The 14,548-nt window shown below is 66.3% G+C and overlaps 1 protein-coding gene across 13 annotated transcripts in view; it reads left to right on the top strand.

The window, feature by feature from the left end:
* The window catches only part of AFAP1 (actin filament associated protein 1), a 173,848-nt gene that overhangs the window by 137,591 nt on the left and 21,709 nt on the right, over nt 1–14,548 (top strand). For all 13 annotated transcript variants that reach the window (XM_089325161.1, XM_089325224.1, XM_089325157.1 and 10 more), the window contains 2 exons: nt 5,141–5,352; nt 7,831–7,976. In XM_089325161.1, the coding sequence (XP_089181287.1) occupies nt 5,141–5,352; nt 7,831–7,976 (358 nt within the window). The remainder of the gene's footprint in view (nt 1–5,140; nt 5,353–7,830; nt 7,977–14,548) is intronic.

Consider the following 14,548-nt stretch of genomic DNA (forward strand, 5'->3'; position numbering starts at 1 on the left):
TGTCCTGCAGGGTCCTGCCTGTCCTGAGGGCTCCTGCCTGTCCTGAGGGTCCTGCCTGTCCTGAGGGTCCTGCCTGTCCTGTAGGCTCCTGCCTGTCCTGAGGGCTCCTGCCTGTCCTGAGGGCTCCTGCCTCTCCTGAAGGATTCCTGCCTGTCCTGAGGGTCCTGCCTGTCCTGCAGGGTCCTGCCTGTCCTGAGGGTCCTGCCTGTCCTGAGGGCTCCTGCCTGTCCTGAGGGCTCCTGCCTGTCCTGAGGGTCCTGCCTGTCCTGAGGGCTCCTGCCTGTCGTGAGGCTCCTGCCTGTCCTGAGGGCTCCTGCCTGTCCTGTAGGCTCCTGCCTGTCCTGAGGGTCCTGCCTGTCCTGCAGGGTCCTGCCTGTCCTGAGGGCTCCTGCCTGTCCTGAGGGCTCCTGCCTCTCCTGAAGGCTCCTGCCTGTCCTGAGGGTCCTGCCTGTCCTGCAGGGTCCTGCCTGTCCTGAGGGTCCTGCCTGTCCTGAGGGCTCCTGCCTGTCCTGAGGGTCCTGCCTGTCCTGAGGGCTCCTGCCTGTCGTGAGGCTCCTGCCTGTCCTGAGGGCTCCTGCCTGTCCTGAGGGTCCTGCCTGTCCTGAGGGCTCCTGCCTGTCGTGAGGCTCCTGCCTGTCCTGAGGGCTCCTGCCTGTCCTGAGGCTCCTGCCTGTCCTGTAGGGTCCTGCCTGTCCTGAGGCTCCTGCCTGTCCTGAGGGTCCTGCCTGTCCTGTAGGCTCCTGCCTGTCCTGAGGGCTCCTGCCTGTCCTGCAGGGTCCTGCCTCCCGGTCCTGTCTCTGTCTCTGCGTCATCCTGTCTTTCCGCCTAGCAGATTTTGCAGCTGGCAGTCATTCATGAGAGTCCAGAGAGGCGGGCTTTGCACACGGCTGGCTGTGAGAGGTGATGCCAGAACCACCGGAAATAGGTCAGGTGACCGTCCCTTAGAGGCCAGAAACCAGAGCTGAGTCCACGTGTGTAAGCAGAGCTTGCTTTCTAAGGACTGAATGTATCCGAATTAAGTCATTTCCAAATAGCGCTGGATAGAGCAAAACCTTCCTGGGCGGCCCCGCTGCCCGCGTCTGTCTCCCGGGGAGCTTGGGGTCGGCCGTGCTGCTTGGCCATGGATGAGAGGCCTCCCCGCTCCCTCCCTAGGTGACGCCCACCTCCCTCCTGTCCAGAGGTGTGAGATGCTGACCTTCAGTCCCATCCAGCTCCTCCTCTGAACACAAGGGGGCGCCAGGTCACAGGCGCTGAGCCCAGGGCCTTGCTCCTGGCCCGCAAAGCAAAGTCCTAGTTCTGGGAGAGGCGGTGTGACCTTCTCTTTAGTATAGAAATTAATCACTTGCAGACTGATGAAAATTGGAGCTTTTTTCCTTATTTTTAATGGGTCTCAAAGTTCTACACACACACACACACACACACAGCCTCCCCCTCCCCAGGTGGCCCAGCAGACACGCTGCTGCCTTCTGCAGGCTGTGAAGCGCGTTGGTAGTGTTCCCCCCCCCCCCAGCGTAATGGCCAGTGCCGAAACCTCTCCCACCGCTGACCGAGGCTGGGGTGGCAAGAACTGGGGGATGGTATTCATGGAGCTTTCTGGGCAGCCTGGGACCGTGCCTTGCTGCCCACACAGGACGTCTGTCTCACGTCTCAGACAGGGCGGGACCCCAAGAGAAGCTCTCAGCACACCTGGGCTTGGCCAGGGACCCTCCCAGCCACGGCAGCATCACCGGATCTCAGTAGTGGGGGCCAGCTTCCTGCCAGAGTGACCGTCGGTCTTTCCCTGCAGGCAGTGCGCGCTGCGTGACAGCCAGAGCCGGGACAGGGCCAGCGCTGAGCTGCCTGGGGGCTCCGAATCCCCGAGCAGGGAGGGCAGCGTTGCCACAGTGGGCGTCTTTGACAGACACATGAGCTGGTTGACATGGACGTGCACACGTCCCCAGGAAGCCTTTCACTCGAGGCTTCCTGGGCCTGTCAACAGACGTGCCTTCACGCCAGCCAGGTTTGAGGACAGCAGTGTCCACGTGGCCCGCAGGGACGGGGCCAAGGCCGCCAGCCACCCAGTGGGGGCAGACGCTCAGGCTTGTCAGCTGGACGGGTTGGTGGGAGGTGCCATCCGGGGTGCCCAGCTGTGCGCTTCCATGGCACGGCCATTGTGGCCGGTGACTTCCCACCCTTGAACCAAGTCGTGTGAGCGCTGGGCGCCAGCCTGCTGTCACCATGCCAACCAGAAATGACAGATACTTCTGTCGTCAGGGCTGGAGCCCGTTTTCTTAGTGTAGGTTCTGACCTTCGTAGTGGTTTCCGCGTGTGGCTCATGGCTGTGGGGTGGTCTGGAATCCGTTCTGTTAGCAGCAATGGTGGGTCCGCACCCCGTGGCCGGGAGCCGGAGGGCGTGCTCTCAGGTCCGCCCTTCCTGGGAGAGCCCAGCTGCACGCTCCCCGAATGCGGCGGCCACGGTCAGGGCCGCAGAGTCGGCCCAGGAGCCTCTGCTGAGGTGCCTGTCCCGGGCAGGAGTGGTTCTCACCCTCACTTGCTGGTCTCAGGTGTCCAAGACAGCGCCGTGTCGAGGTGACGCCACGCCCACACCTGGCCTTCAGTGTGTCCAAGACCCAGGCGGACCTGAAGGAGCCCTGTCCCATCTCTGCGGCCCCCTGCCAAGGGGTGCTTCTGTGGGTGTCAGCCGTGTGTGGCCGAGACGGCCAGTGGCAGGGGGCTGCCCAGAGCCCCGTATCAGACGATGTAGTCGACCGGAGGCTTTTCCTGTCCCACGTGGCTTTGAGCAGTGGTTTCCACGACCCCCGTGTTCTGGTGGCAAGCCTGTTGCAAAAGTGTAGACCCTACACGTGTGTGCCATTCAGTTCACTGAGGAATATTTATAAATCCTCTACAAGGCTGACATGCCTGTTTCTGGTCCCTAGCATTTGCTCGTTGCTAACAGGCCGTAAGCCTTCGGGCATAAGTGGAGCCCTTGGGGCGCGTTGGGAACACCGGGACCTGGTGAGGACTTCCTGTTTCCGCAGCACTTTGGCCCGGGGGTGCGGGTGCGGGTAAGAGTGGCCGAGTGACAGGAGTCGGGGAGCGAGGACCCGACAGTCGGCGTGGCCCGTGCTATGTGACCCATTCCTGAACCTCCGCGGAGGTGCGGCCGGTGCCTGGCCCCACGGACGGGCTGCAAGTCTTCCATGCTCTGGCATTTCTGAAAAAGGTGGATTTTGTGTTTGTGACAACCGAGGGGTGTCGGTGTTCCTGTGTAGGAGGGTTGCGGTTCCGCACACATGGCGGTGTGGGAGATGCCGCGCAGCCGCCGCGGGGCTGGAGACTCGCTTTGCAGCTTCCCTGGGCAGCCAGCGTCCCCCAGGCACACGCAGGCCCTGACTCCACCTTGGGCCATGGTGGGCCCCGGGGCGGGGGCACGTGGCGTCCCCCCACCCCGCAGTGGGGCTTCCGGCTGCACGTGGTGTGCTCTGCTGACGCTAAGCCCAAGCCTGCCCGCCTGGGCTGACCGTCGCCTGCTTGTGCCGGCAGCTGCCTCGGCCGTCCGCCCTCCCTGTTTATTTGCAGGCCGCCGTCTGGCCGCGTTTCCCTCTCGCCACCCGACACTGGCCGGCCGGGGACATTCCCCGCGCTATGGCGAACGCTGGGTTCCCACAGACACCAAACCAGCTCTCAGCACGTTTCTGCTCCTGCTGTCCCCTGAGCAGTGTTTCAGCCCACAGGAGCTCTCGGGGTCACGCGTGCCCCTACACCTGGCCGCGTAGCTCTCGGGGTCACGCGTGCCCCTACACCTGGCCGCGTAGCTCTCGGGGGTCACGCGTGCCCCTGCACCTGGCCGCGTAGCTCTCGGGGGTCACGCATGCCCCTACACCTGGCCGCGTAGCTCTCGGGGGTCACGCGTGCCCCTACACCTGGCCGCGTAGCTCTCGGGGTCACGTGTGCCCCTACACCTGGCCGCGTAGCTCTCGGGGGTCACGCGTGCCCCTGCACCTGGCCGCGTAGCTCTCGGGGGTCACGCGTGCCCCTACACCTGGCCGCGTAGCTCTCGGGGTCACACGTGCCCCTACACCTGACCGTGTAGCTCTCGGGGGTCACGCGTGCCCCTATACCTGGCCGCGTAGCTCTCGGGGTCACGTGTGCCCCTACACCTGGCCGCGTAGCTCTCGGGGTCACACGTGCCCCTAAACCTGACCACGTAGCTCTCGGGGGTCACGTGTGCCCCTATACCTGACCGCGTAGCTCTCGGGGGTCACGCGTGCCCCTACACCTGGCCGCGTAGCTCTCGGGGTCACACGTGCCCCTACACCTGGCCGCATAGCTCTCGGGGGTCACGCGTGCCCCTACACCTGGCCGCATAGCTCTCGGGGTCACGCGTGCCCCTACACCTGACCGCGTAGCTCTCGGGGTCACACGTGCCCCTACACCTGGCCGCGTAGCTCTCGGGGGTCACGTGTGCCCCTACACCTGACCGCGTAGCTCTCGGGGGTCACGCGTGTCCCTACACCTGGCCGCGTAGCTCTCGGGGGTCACGCGTGCCCCTACACCTGACCGCGTAGCTCTCGGGGGTCACGTGTGCCCCTACACCTGGCCGCGTAGCTCTCGGGGTCACGTGTGCCCCTACACCTGACCGCGTAGCTCTCGGGGGTCACGTGTGCCCCTACACCTGGCCGCGTAGCTCTCGGGGTCACACGTGCCCCTACACCTGGCCGCATAGCTCTCGGGGGTCACGCGTGCCCCTACACCTGGCCGCGTAGCTCTCGGGGGTCACGCGTGCCCCTAAACCTGACCACGTAGCTCTCGGGGGTCACGTGTGCCCCTATACCTGGCCGCGTAGCTCTCGGGGGTCACGCGTGTCCCTACACCTGGCCGCGTAGCTCTCGGGGTCACGCGTGCCCCTAAACCTGGCCGCGTAGCTCTCGGGGGTCACGCGTGCCCCTAAACCTGACTGCGTAGCTCTCGGGGGTCACGCGTGCCCCTAAACCTGGCCGCGTAGCTCTCGGGGGTCACGTGTGCCCCTACACCTGGCCGCGTAGCTCTCGGGGGTCACGCGTGCCCCTACACCTGACCGCAGGCAGATTCTGGCGGCTGCGCTGCCCTTCCTGGGCGGGGCCCTCCCGGGAGGCTGACGGCACCCTTGTCCTCGCAGGCTACCTGAACGTCCTCTCCAACAGCCGCTGGCGGGAGCGCTGGTGCCGCGTGAGGGACAGCAAGCTGGTCCTCCACAAGGACAGGGCCGACCTGAAGACGCACATCGCGTCCATCCCCCTGCGCGGCTGCGAGGTGACCCCGGGCCTGGACGCCAAGCACCCGCTCACCTTCCGCCTGCTCCGCAACGGCCAGGAGGTCGCCGTGCTGGAGGTAGGGGCCCCTGCTGCGGGCGCACGCGCTCCCCTCCACCCCTGCACCAAGGCCCCCTCGGCCGCGCCGTCCTCAGGTCCCTTCCTCTCCGTTAGTCCTGCTCTCCTCTTCCCGAGAGACCGAGTTAGTCCCGCGCGCCTCTTCCCAAGGGACCGACAACGCGGGGAGCGCGCTGCCCTGTGCCCCTGCGAGCCCGCGGTGGCACTGCACACACGGCTCGTGCAGTGGGCTGCCTTTCGAAAGAGCCCAGAAGATCACTTCCTGCGGAACTCCCAGTGACACGCTCCCCCAAGCGCGGGCTGCCTTTGGAACGGCGCTAAGTGGCTCTCACAGGTCCTGTGCGATATTCTGGACTTCTTCACAGATGGCCGCTTGTAGAGAGAGGGCAGTGAGCCCCGTGACCCACCAACCAGAGAGCAGCTTGGGCTGTGAGCGCCCGGCCGCGCGTGGTCTGTGGGCGGCCGCCGCTCTCCCAGACCGTCCGCTCGCCAGCGCGGACACGGCCGCTGAGCCAGTAGCCCTCCACTGTCTTGTTGGAAATCCGCATTTCTTCCCCGGGGCCGCCTCCGGCCTTCCTGCCCGTCTTCCCCTCGCTTGTGGTGACTGCAGGCGTGGAGGGGCGTCCCGGGCCCCCCGTGTCAGAGCCCCCGCGGGTGCACCCGTGCTGTGCTCAGGGCAGTGACCTGGGGGGTCCCAGCGGTCACATGTGGGCCGCAGCCCGCTGCCTGTGGGACCGGAGCTGTGTCCAGCCAAGGGAGCCCAGGTAGACAGTCCAGCACTCGGATCGCGCGCTGGGAGTTGGTGTCAGAGACCGTTTTCACAAAAAACAACCCTTCTCAGAATCTCCTTCCCCGGCCCGGTGGTCTGAGGCAGGGCGCTCAGACGTGGTGGCTGCCGCCCCCTGCTGGCTGCTTCTGCAGCTGTGGGTTCCCACCTAAGAGACCAGTCTTAGCTGTCTGAATCCTCACAAGCAAACCTTTTTTTTTTTTTGTTAAGATTTATTTATTTTTTTGAAAAGCAGAGTTACAGAGAAAGAGAGAGAGATCTTTCACCCACTAGTTCACTCCCCAGATGGCTACAACAGCAGGGCTGGGCCAGTCAGAAGCCAGGAGCCAGGTGCTTCTCCTGGTCTCCCATGTGGGTGCAGGGGCCCAAGCACTTGGGCCATCTTCCGCTGCTTTCCCAGGCCACAGCAGAGAGCTGGATCCGAAGTGGAGCAGCTGGGACTAGAACCAGCGCCCATATGGGATGCCGGCACTGCAGAGCGTTTATCCGCTGTGCCACAGTGCCAGCCCCAGACACAGAGATTTTTCATCGACTGGTTCACTCCTCCAGACGCCTGCCTGAGGCTGGAACAGGCCAACACCGGAGCCAGGGACTCAGTCCGCCACTGCCTAAGTCCTTCAGTGTTGCCTCCTGGTATGCGAGGCAGCAGGCAGCAGGACTGGGCGCAAACTCGGGCCTCTGGCGTGAGACGTGGGCATCCCCGGCAGCGAGTTAACTGCTGCCCCGGATCCCTGACCGAGTGGCGCACGCCGACGGCTCTTGCTGCCTGCAGGCACGTGCTGGAGTCGCTCCGCTCTGTCCTGCTGCTCTGGGCGGGACCGGGCGACCTGACACTTGAGCGCCGTCGTCTCGAGGGTGTGCTTCAGACTTGCGAACGGCAGATCAGACTCGGGGAGGGGGATCCCAAGCCTCTAAAAAGCGGCCCAGTGGGGACAGCATTGTGGCGTGGCAGGTCAGGCCCCCATCTGCAACACCGGCATCCCATATCGGCACTGGTTCCAGTCCCAGCTGCCCCACTTCCGATCCAGCTCCCTGCTGTGGCCTGGGAAGGCAGCGGAGGACGGCCCAAGGTTAGGCCTCTGCACCCGCGTGGGAGACCTGGAGGAAGCTCCTGGCTCCTGGTTTCCGTCTGGCTCAGCTCTGGCTTGTGTAGGCATTCGGGGAGTGAACCGTACGCGGAAGATATCTCTCTCTGTAACTGCCTTTCAAGTAAATAAATACATCTTAAAAAAAAAGCAGCCCAGTGATTTCAAAATATTACTTCTGTGGAAACAATAGTTGGTCTGCAAGTCAGTCAGTGGTCAATGCCGGCTCGAGAGCAGAAACAAAGTGACCATTTCAGCCACGGGGGGCCCTCCCTGGGGGCTGCCCCTCCCTGGGGGCTGCTGTCTGGGCAGATTGCCTGGCTGTGTTAACGGGGTCCCTCCAGGGGCAGGAAGTTAACCGCGTGTTCGCCTCTGCTCGGCCTGGCTGGTAGGCGGTTAGGGGCTGGGATCTTAGCGCCCCTGTGCCGCTGCTGTGCGCTCTCTGCGTCAGGTTGGTGTTGGGCAGCGCAGATCCCGGGGCTCAGGCAGGGGCCCCACTTCCTTCTGCACACGCGGGCTCCGCCTCCACTCTGTTGCACGCGTCTCTACTGGCAGGCTCTGCAGTTACAGCGTCAGTGAAGTAAAGCGCTCCTTGTCTCCACCTCAGGCGGCGTCTTCCGAAGACATGGGCAGATGGATCGGGATCTTGCTGGCAGAGACGGGGTCGCCAGCAGACCCCGCGGCCCTGCACTACGACTACATAGACGTGGAGACGTCTGCGAGCGTCATTCAGACTGCCAAGCAGACCTTCTGGTAAGACCACTGCCTCTGGGCGGCACCGCGGCGGGGACCCCGGGCAGCATGTGGCGGGGACCCTGGGCGGGGACTGGCTCCTCCTGGTGCCTCCCCGGGGTCTGCCCGAGTAACAGACTCGGAGGAAAAGCGGGGCTCGCCTGTGTGAGTGGATCCGGGCTCTGCTGGTGTTCCCACGCCTCAGCCCCTGGGGTTCTGCGGCAGCAGAGCTGTAGCAGGGCCACACGAGGACCGGGAACGCCTCCGGCTTTGTAATCGGTGCAGCCGGAGACCAGACGTGAGCGGGGAAGCTGCCGTCAGAGGAACGGCACTGCAGAAGCGGGCGGTGCGCCACGCGTGGCCTGTCATGGCGGAGCGGCTCCGAGAAGCACAGGCGAGCCCGTGGGGTGTGAGGATCCCCGAGTGTCAGGGCCGGGGGTCGCGTGCCTCAGACTTAAACCGTGGTTTTTAGAAAATGCCGTCAGGCGCGAGTCTGCCCTCTGGAGCGCGGCATCTCCTTCCATGGCGGCGAGCCCGTTCACGGCAGCGGGTCTCAGCGCCGTGCCAACCCTCTCGGGCAGCCCGCAGCGTCACGCGTGCTCGCGACGCCTGTCGACACGGGGTCCACACTTGGGCGGCGGTGCGGAGGCCGCGGCGGGTAGGTCGCCTGACACGCCCGCCGCGGGGCGCTCCTGGTGCCGGCACAGCCTCACGCCTGCAGCAGACGAAGCAGGACGTGGCAGCGTCTGGAGCGAGTCCGTGGTGGCGTTTCCTCCGCTCCCTGCGGCGCCTGCTGGTGTTCCGGTGACGCCGTGGAGAGTCCCGACGTGCGGTGCTCGCCGAGGCGCTCAGGGAGCCGGCTGCTCTCGCCGTTAGGAGACGTGGGTGACGGCCATGACTGCTCGGCCTGAGACGTTCGCCCGCAGGGGAGCCGGCCGCACCCGTCCTCCGTGGACAGGCCGGCGTGGCAGTCGAGTGGCCGTCCGGGATGTTTGAGTCCCGCTGTGGGGTCCGGCTCCGGGAGGCTGGCGAGCTGGGTGGTGTAATGCGGGAGCAGAGTTCTTGCTGTCGTGTGATGGAGGTGGTGCCGGCTCGCAGGTCTGCCTGGCTCACGGGCGTGCAGGAGCCGTCCCTGACAGACGGGCGCATAGATGGCAGTGCACAGGGCGAAGCGGCGCGCCGCGACTTCAGACACTGACCTTGAACAAAGCCGCCGCTCGGTTCTGCCCCCAGCAAAAGCCGGCAGAGCCCTGGTGACGACCGCCCCGCGCCTGCCCTTCCCCCATCCGTGCCGGGGGAGCCTGGCCTGCGTCCTGCCACCCGGCCGAGCAGCGCATCCTGGCAGGCTGCGTGTGGAGACCGAGGGGCGGCGCTCTGCTAGGCCACGCGCTCGCTGCGCTGTCCACCCCGGAGGACGCAGCTCGCGTTACAGTGTTGTCATGTGGAGGCGGGGATTCCCTAGGGGCTTTAGATTTATTTATCTACTTGAAAGACCGAGTGAGGGGGAGATTTTCCACCTGCTGGTCTCCCCAAAAGCCTGCAGCAGCTGGGACTGGACCAGGCCAGGACCGGGGCCTAGAACTCCTCCAGGCCTCCCGTGCAGACGGCAGGGCCCGCGCACTGAGCCGCCACACGCTGCTCTTCGGGGACCTCAGCAGGGGCTGGGTTGGAAGCGGAGCTCTGGGGCTGGCGGGCGCTGGCCCGCGGGGGTCGCAGCTGCCCCGCCGCCCGCAGCCGCCCCACTGCTGCTAGTTTAAGTGGACCAGTGTCTCGGTGTCACTGCGGGTGGGAATCGTGGTCCATTCACTGACAGGGAGTCTGGGTGTGCACTGGGCTCCTCAGCCTGCCTGTCTCTCTCATTCTGGGGGGGCCTGGGCCTGAGGAGGGGCAGAGCCATCTCTCACCCCTGGGGGGCCTGGGTCAGGGCCTGGGGGGGGACAGAGCCATCTCTCACCCCTGGGGGGCCTGGGTCTGGGCCTGAGGGGGGGCAGAGCCATCTCTCACCCCTGGGGGCCTGGGTCTGGGCCTGAGAAGGTGGGGGGACACAGCCATCTCTCACCCCTGGGGGCCTGGGTCTGGGCCTGAGGGAGGACACAGCCATCTCTCACCCCTGGGGGCCTGGGTCTGGGCCTGAGAAGGTGGGGGGACACAGCCATCTCTCACCCCTGGGAGCCTGGGTCTGGGCCTGAGGGAGGACACAGCCATCTCTCACCCCTGGGGGCCTGGGTCTGGGCCTGAGGGGGGGGACACAGCCATCTCTCACCCCTGGGGGGTCTGGGTCTGGGCCTGAGGGGGGGCAGAGCCATCTCTCACCCCTGGGGGGCCTGGGTCTGGGCCTGGGGGGGGACACAGCCATCTCTCACCCCTGGGGGGCCTGGGTCTGCGCCTGGGGGGGGACAGAGCCATCTCTCACCCCTGGGGGGTCTGGGCCTGGGGCGGGGACAGAGCCATCTCTCACCCCTGGGGGGCCTGGGTCAGGGCCTGAGGGGGGACACAGCCATCTCTCACCCCTGGGGGGCCTGGGTCTGGGCCTGAGGGGGCGGGGGGGCAGAGCCATCTCTCACCCCTGGGGGGCCTGGGTCTGGGCCTGAGGAGGTGGGGGGACAGAGCCATCTCTCACCCCTGGGGGGCCTGGGTCTGGGCCTGGGGGGGACAGAGCCATCTCTCATCCCTGGGGGGCCTGGGTCTGTGCCTGAGGGGGCGGGGGGGGACACAGCCATCTCTCATCCCTGGGGGGCCTGGGTCTGGGCCTGAGGGGGGGGACAGAGCCATCTCTCACCCCTGGGGGGCCTGGGTCTGGGCCTGAGGGAGGACACAGCCATCTCTCACCCCTGGGGGCCTGGGTCTGGGCCTGAGGGGGGGGGACAGAGCCATCTCTCACCCCTGGGGGTCTGGGTCTGGGCCTGAGGGGGGACACAGCCATCTCTCACCCCTGGGGGCCTGGGTCTGGGCCTGAGGGGGCGGGGGGACACAGCCATCTCTCACCCCTGGGGGGCCTGGGTCTGGGCCTGAGGCGGGGGGGACAGAGCCATCTCTCACCCCTGGGGGGCCTGGGTCTGGGCCTGAGGGAGGACACAGCCATCTCTCACCCCTGGGGGGCCTGGGTCTGGGCCTGAGGCGGGGGGGACAGAGCCATCTCTCACCCCTGGGGGGCCTGGGTCTGGGCCTGAGGGAGGACACAGCCATCTCTCACCCCTGGGGGGCCTGGGTCTGGGCCTGGGGGGGGACAGAGCCATCTCTCACCCCTGGGGGGCCTGGGTCTGGGCCTGAGGGGGGACACAGCCATCTCTCACCCCTGGGGGGCCTGGGTCTGGGCCTGAGGCGGGGGGGACAGAGCCATCTCTCACCCCTGGGGGGCCTGGGTCTGGGCCTGAGGGAGGACACAGCCATCTCTCACCCCTGGGGGGCCTGGGTCTGGGCCTGGGGGGGGACAGAGCCATCTCTCACCCCTGGGGGGCCTGGGTCTGGGCCTGAGGGGGGACACAGCCATCTCTCACCCCTGGGGGGCCTGGGTCTGGGCCTGAGGCGGGGGGGACAGAGCCATCTCTCACCCCTGGGGGGCCTGGGTCTGGGCCTGGGTCAGCAGCAGGCAGTGAGCAGCGTGCAGCTCTGTCCGAGCCTGCAGGAGCCTCCGGGGAAGACGGACTCAGCGGACTCAGCATGTCGCGGCTGCTTCCTGCTCCACGCAGGCGCCGCCCTCCCTGCCCACGCCCCTGCGGACAAGGGAATCTGACCCGTCTTCCTGGGGCTTGACCATTCGCTTAGTGCTTGGCCTCGGTTGCTCTGGGACCAAGCACAGCTCTTCCGAGGGCGGGGCTGAGTGCTCCCTTGTGAGGGCTGAGTGCTCCCGTGTGAGGGCAGGGCTGGGTGCCCCCATGTGAGGGCTGAGTGCTCCCCTGTGAGGGCTGAGTGCTCCCCTGTGAGGGCGGGGCTGAGTGCTCCCCTGTGAGGGCTGAGTGCTCCCCTGTGAGGGCGGGGCTGAGCGCAGCCGTGTGAGGGTGGGGCTGAGTGCTCCCGTGTGAGGGTGGGGCTGAGTGTTCCCGTGTGAGGGCTGAGTGCTCCCGTGTGAGGGCTAAGTGCTCCCATGTGAGGGCTGAGTGCTCCTGTGTGAGGGCAGGGATGAGTGCTCCCGTGTGAGGGGGGGCTGAGTGCTCCCGTGTGAGGGCTGAGTGCTCCCCTGTGAGGGCGGGGCTGAGAGCTCACATGTGAGGGCTGAGTGCTCCCGTGTGAGGGCTGAGTGCTCCCCTGTGAGGGCGGGGCTGAGTGCTCCCGTGTGAGGGCTGAGTGCTCCCCTGTGAGGGCTGAGTGCTCCCGTGTGAGGGCTGAGTGCTCCTGTGTGAGGGCAGGGCTGAGTGCTCCCGTGTGAGGGGGGGGCTGAGTGCTCCTGTGTGAGGGCTGAGTGCTCCCCTGTGAGGGCGGGGCTGAGAGCTCACATGTGAGGGCTGAGTGCTCCCATGTGAGGGCTGAGTGCTCCTGTGTGAGGGCAGGGCTGAGTGCTCCCGTGTGAGGGCGGGGCTGAGTGCTCCCGTGTGAGGGCTGAGTGCTCCCCTGTGAGGGCGGGGCTGAGTGCTCCCCTGTGAGGGCTGAGTGCTCCCCTGTGAGGGCTGAGTGCTCCCGTGTGAGGGCTGAGTGCTCCCGTGTGAGGGGGGGCTGAGTGCTCCCGTGTGAGGGCTGAGTGCTCCCCTGTGAGGGCTGAGTGCTCCCATGTGAGGGCTGAGTGCTCCCTGTGAGGGCTGAGTGCTCCCATGTGAGGGCGGGGCTGAGAGCTCCTGTGTGAGGGCAGGGCTGAGTGCTCCCGTGTGAGGGCTGAGTGCTCCCCTGTGAGGGCGGGGCTGAGAGCTCACATGTGAGGGCTGAGTGCTCCCCTGTGAGGGCTGAGTGCTCCCGTGTGAGGGCTGAGTGCTCCCCTGTGAGGGCGGGGCTGAGTGCTCCCGTGTGAAGGCTGAGTGCTCCCGTGTGAGGGCTGAGTGCTCCCGTGTGAGGGCGGGGCTGAGTGCTCCCTGTGAGGGCTGAGTGCTCCCGTGTGAGGGTGGGGCTGAGAGCTCACATGTGAGGGCTGAGTGCTCCCGTGTGAGGACGGGGCTGAGTGCTCCCGTGTGAGGGCTGAGTGCTCCCTGTGAGGGCGGGGCTGAGTGCTCCCTGTGAGGGCTGAGTGCTCCCTGTGAGGGCGGGGCTGAGTGCTCCCTGTGAGGGCTGAGTGCTCCCTGTGAGGGGGGGGCTGAGTGCTCCCTGTGAGGGCGGGGCTTAGTGCTCCCTGTGAGGGCTGAGTGCTCCCTGTGAGGGCTGAGTGCTCCCTGTGAGGGCGGGGCCGAGTGCTCCCTGTGAGGGCGGGGCCGAGTGCTCCCGTGAGGGCGGGGCTGAGTGCTCCCGTGTGAGGGCTGAGTGCTCCCGTGTGAGGGCTGAGTGCTCCCATGTGAGGGCTGAGTGCTCCCGTGTGAGGGTGGGGCTGAGTGCTCCCCTGTGAGGGCTGAGTGCTCCCGTGTGAGGGTGGGGCTGAGTGCTCCCTGTGAGGGCTGAGTGCTCCCTGTGAGGGCGGGGCCGAGTGCTCCCTGTGAGGGCGGGGCCGAGTGCTCCCGTGAGGGCGGGGCTGAGTGCTCCCGTGTGAGGGCTGAGTGCTCCCATGTGAGGGCTGAGTGCTCCCGTGTGAGGGTGGGGCTGAGTGCTCCCCTGTGAGGGCTGAGTGCTCCCGTGTGAGGGTGGGGCTGAGTGCTCCCGTGTGAGGGCAGGGCTGAGTGCTCCCCTGTGAGGGCGGGGCTGATGCTCCCCTGTGAGGGCTGAGTGCTCCCTGTGAGGGCTGAGTGCTCCCTGTGAGGGCGGGGCTGAGTGCTCCCGTGTGAGGGCTGAGTGCTCCCGTGTGAGGGCGGGGCTGAGTGCTCCCTGTGAGGGCTGAGTGCTCCCTGTGAGGGCGGGGCCGAGCCAGGCCCTTGCTGTCGTTTGCGCCGTGCTTCCTGCCCCCACGTGCTTGTTCTCAGCACAGGTGGGCGAGTAGGACCACGAATCCAACCCTGGCGCCGTGGCAGTGAGTGAGGCATGTTTGTTCTCTAAGTGTTTATGTATTTTCTTGAACTACAGGGATGGAGCAGGCAGAAATTGGTCTTCCATGTACTGGCTCACTCCCCAGATGGCCACGACGGCCAGGCCAGGCCAGGCCGGGCTGGAGCCAGGAGCCGGGAGCTCCGTCCAGGGTCCTGGGACGGTGGCAGCAGCCCAGGCAGTTGAGCCCTCATCTGTGACGCCCAAGATGCATTAGGAGGGAGCTGGTTTGGAAATGGAGTAGTCAGGAACCGCACTCTGGTGGACACTGGGTGTCCCAGGTGGCAGCTCAGCCCGCCTCGCCACCGCCCGACATGAGGCAGATGGAGAACGGCTTCGCGGGGGTATGACGTCTGCAGTCTGGTTTAGCAGAGTCTGCACTCCTGGCTTGGCCAGTCTCTGGTCGTCAGCCAGGAAGTCCCTAGGCTTACAAACCCCCGAGCGCACGTGTCACCTCAGCTGTCACCAGGGACCGCATGTAAAGGAGACCCTGAACCAAAACACCCCCCTCGAGCATGACTGGGCTCTCGATCTGAGTGAGAGGGACGCTCACCCAGACC

The sequence above is a fragment of the Oryctolagus cuniculus genome, chromosome 2 (assembly GCF_051225735.1).
Source record: "Oryctolagus cuniculus isolate XC-2025 breed Fujian yellow rabbit chromosome 2, ASM5122573v1, whole genome shotgun sequence".
Taxonomy (NCBI): domain Eukaryota; kingdom Metazoa; phylum Chordata; class Mammalia; order Lagomorpha; family Leporidae; genus Oryctolagus; species Oryctolagus cuniculus.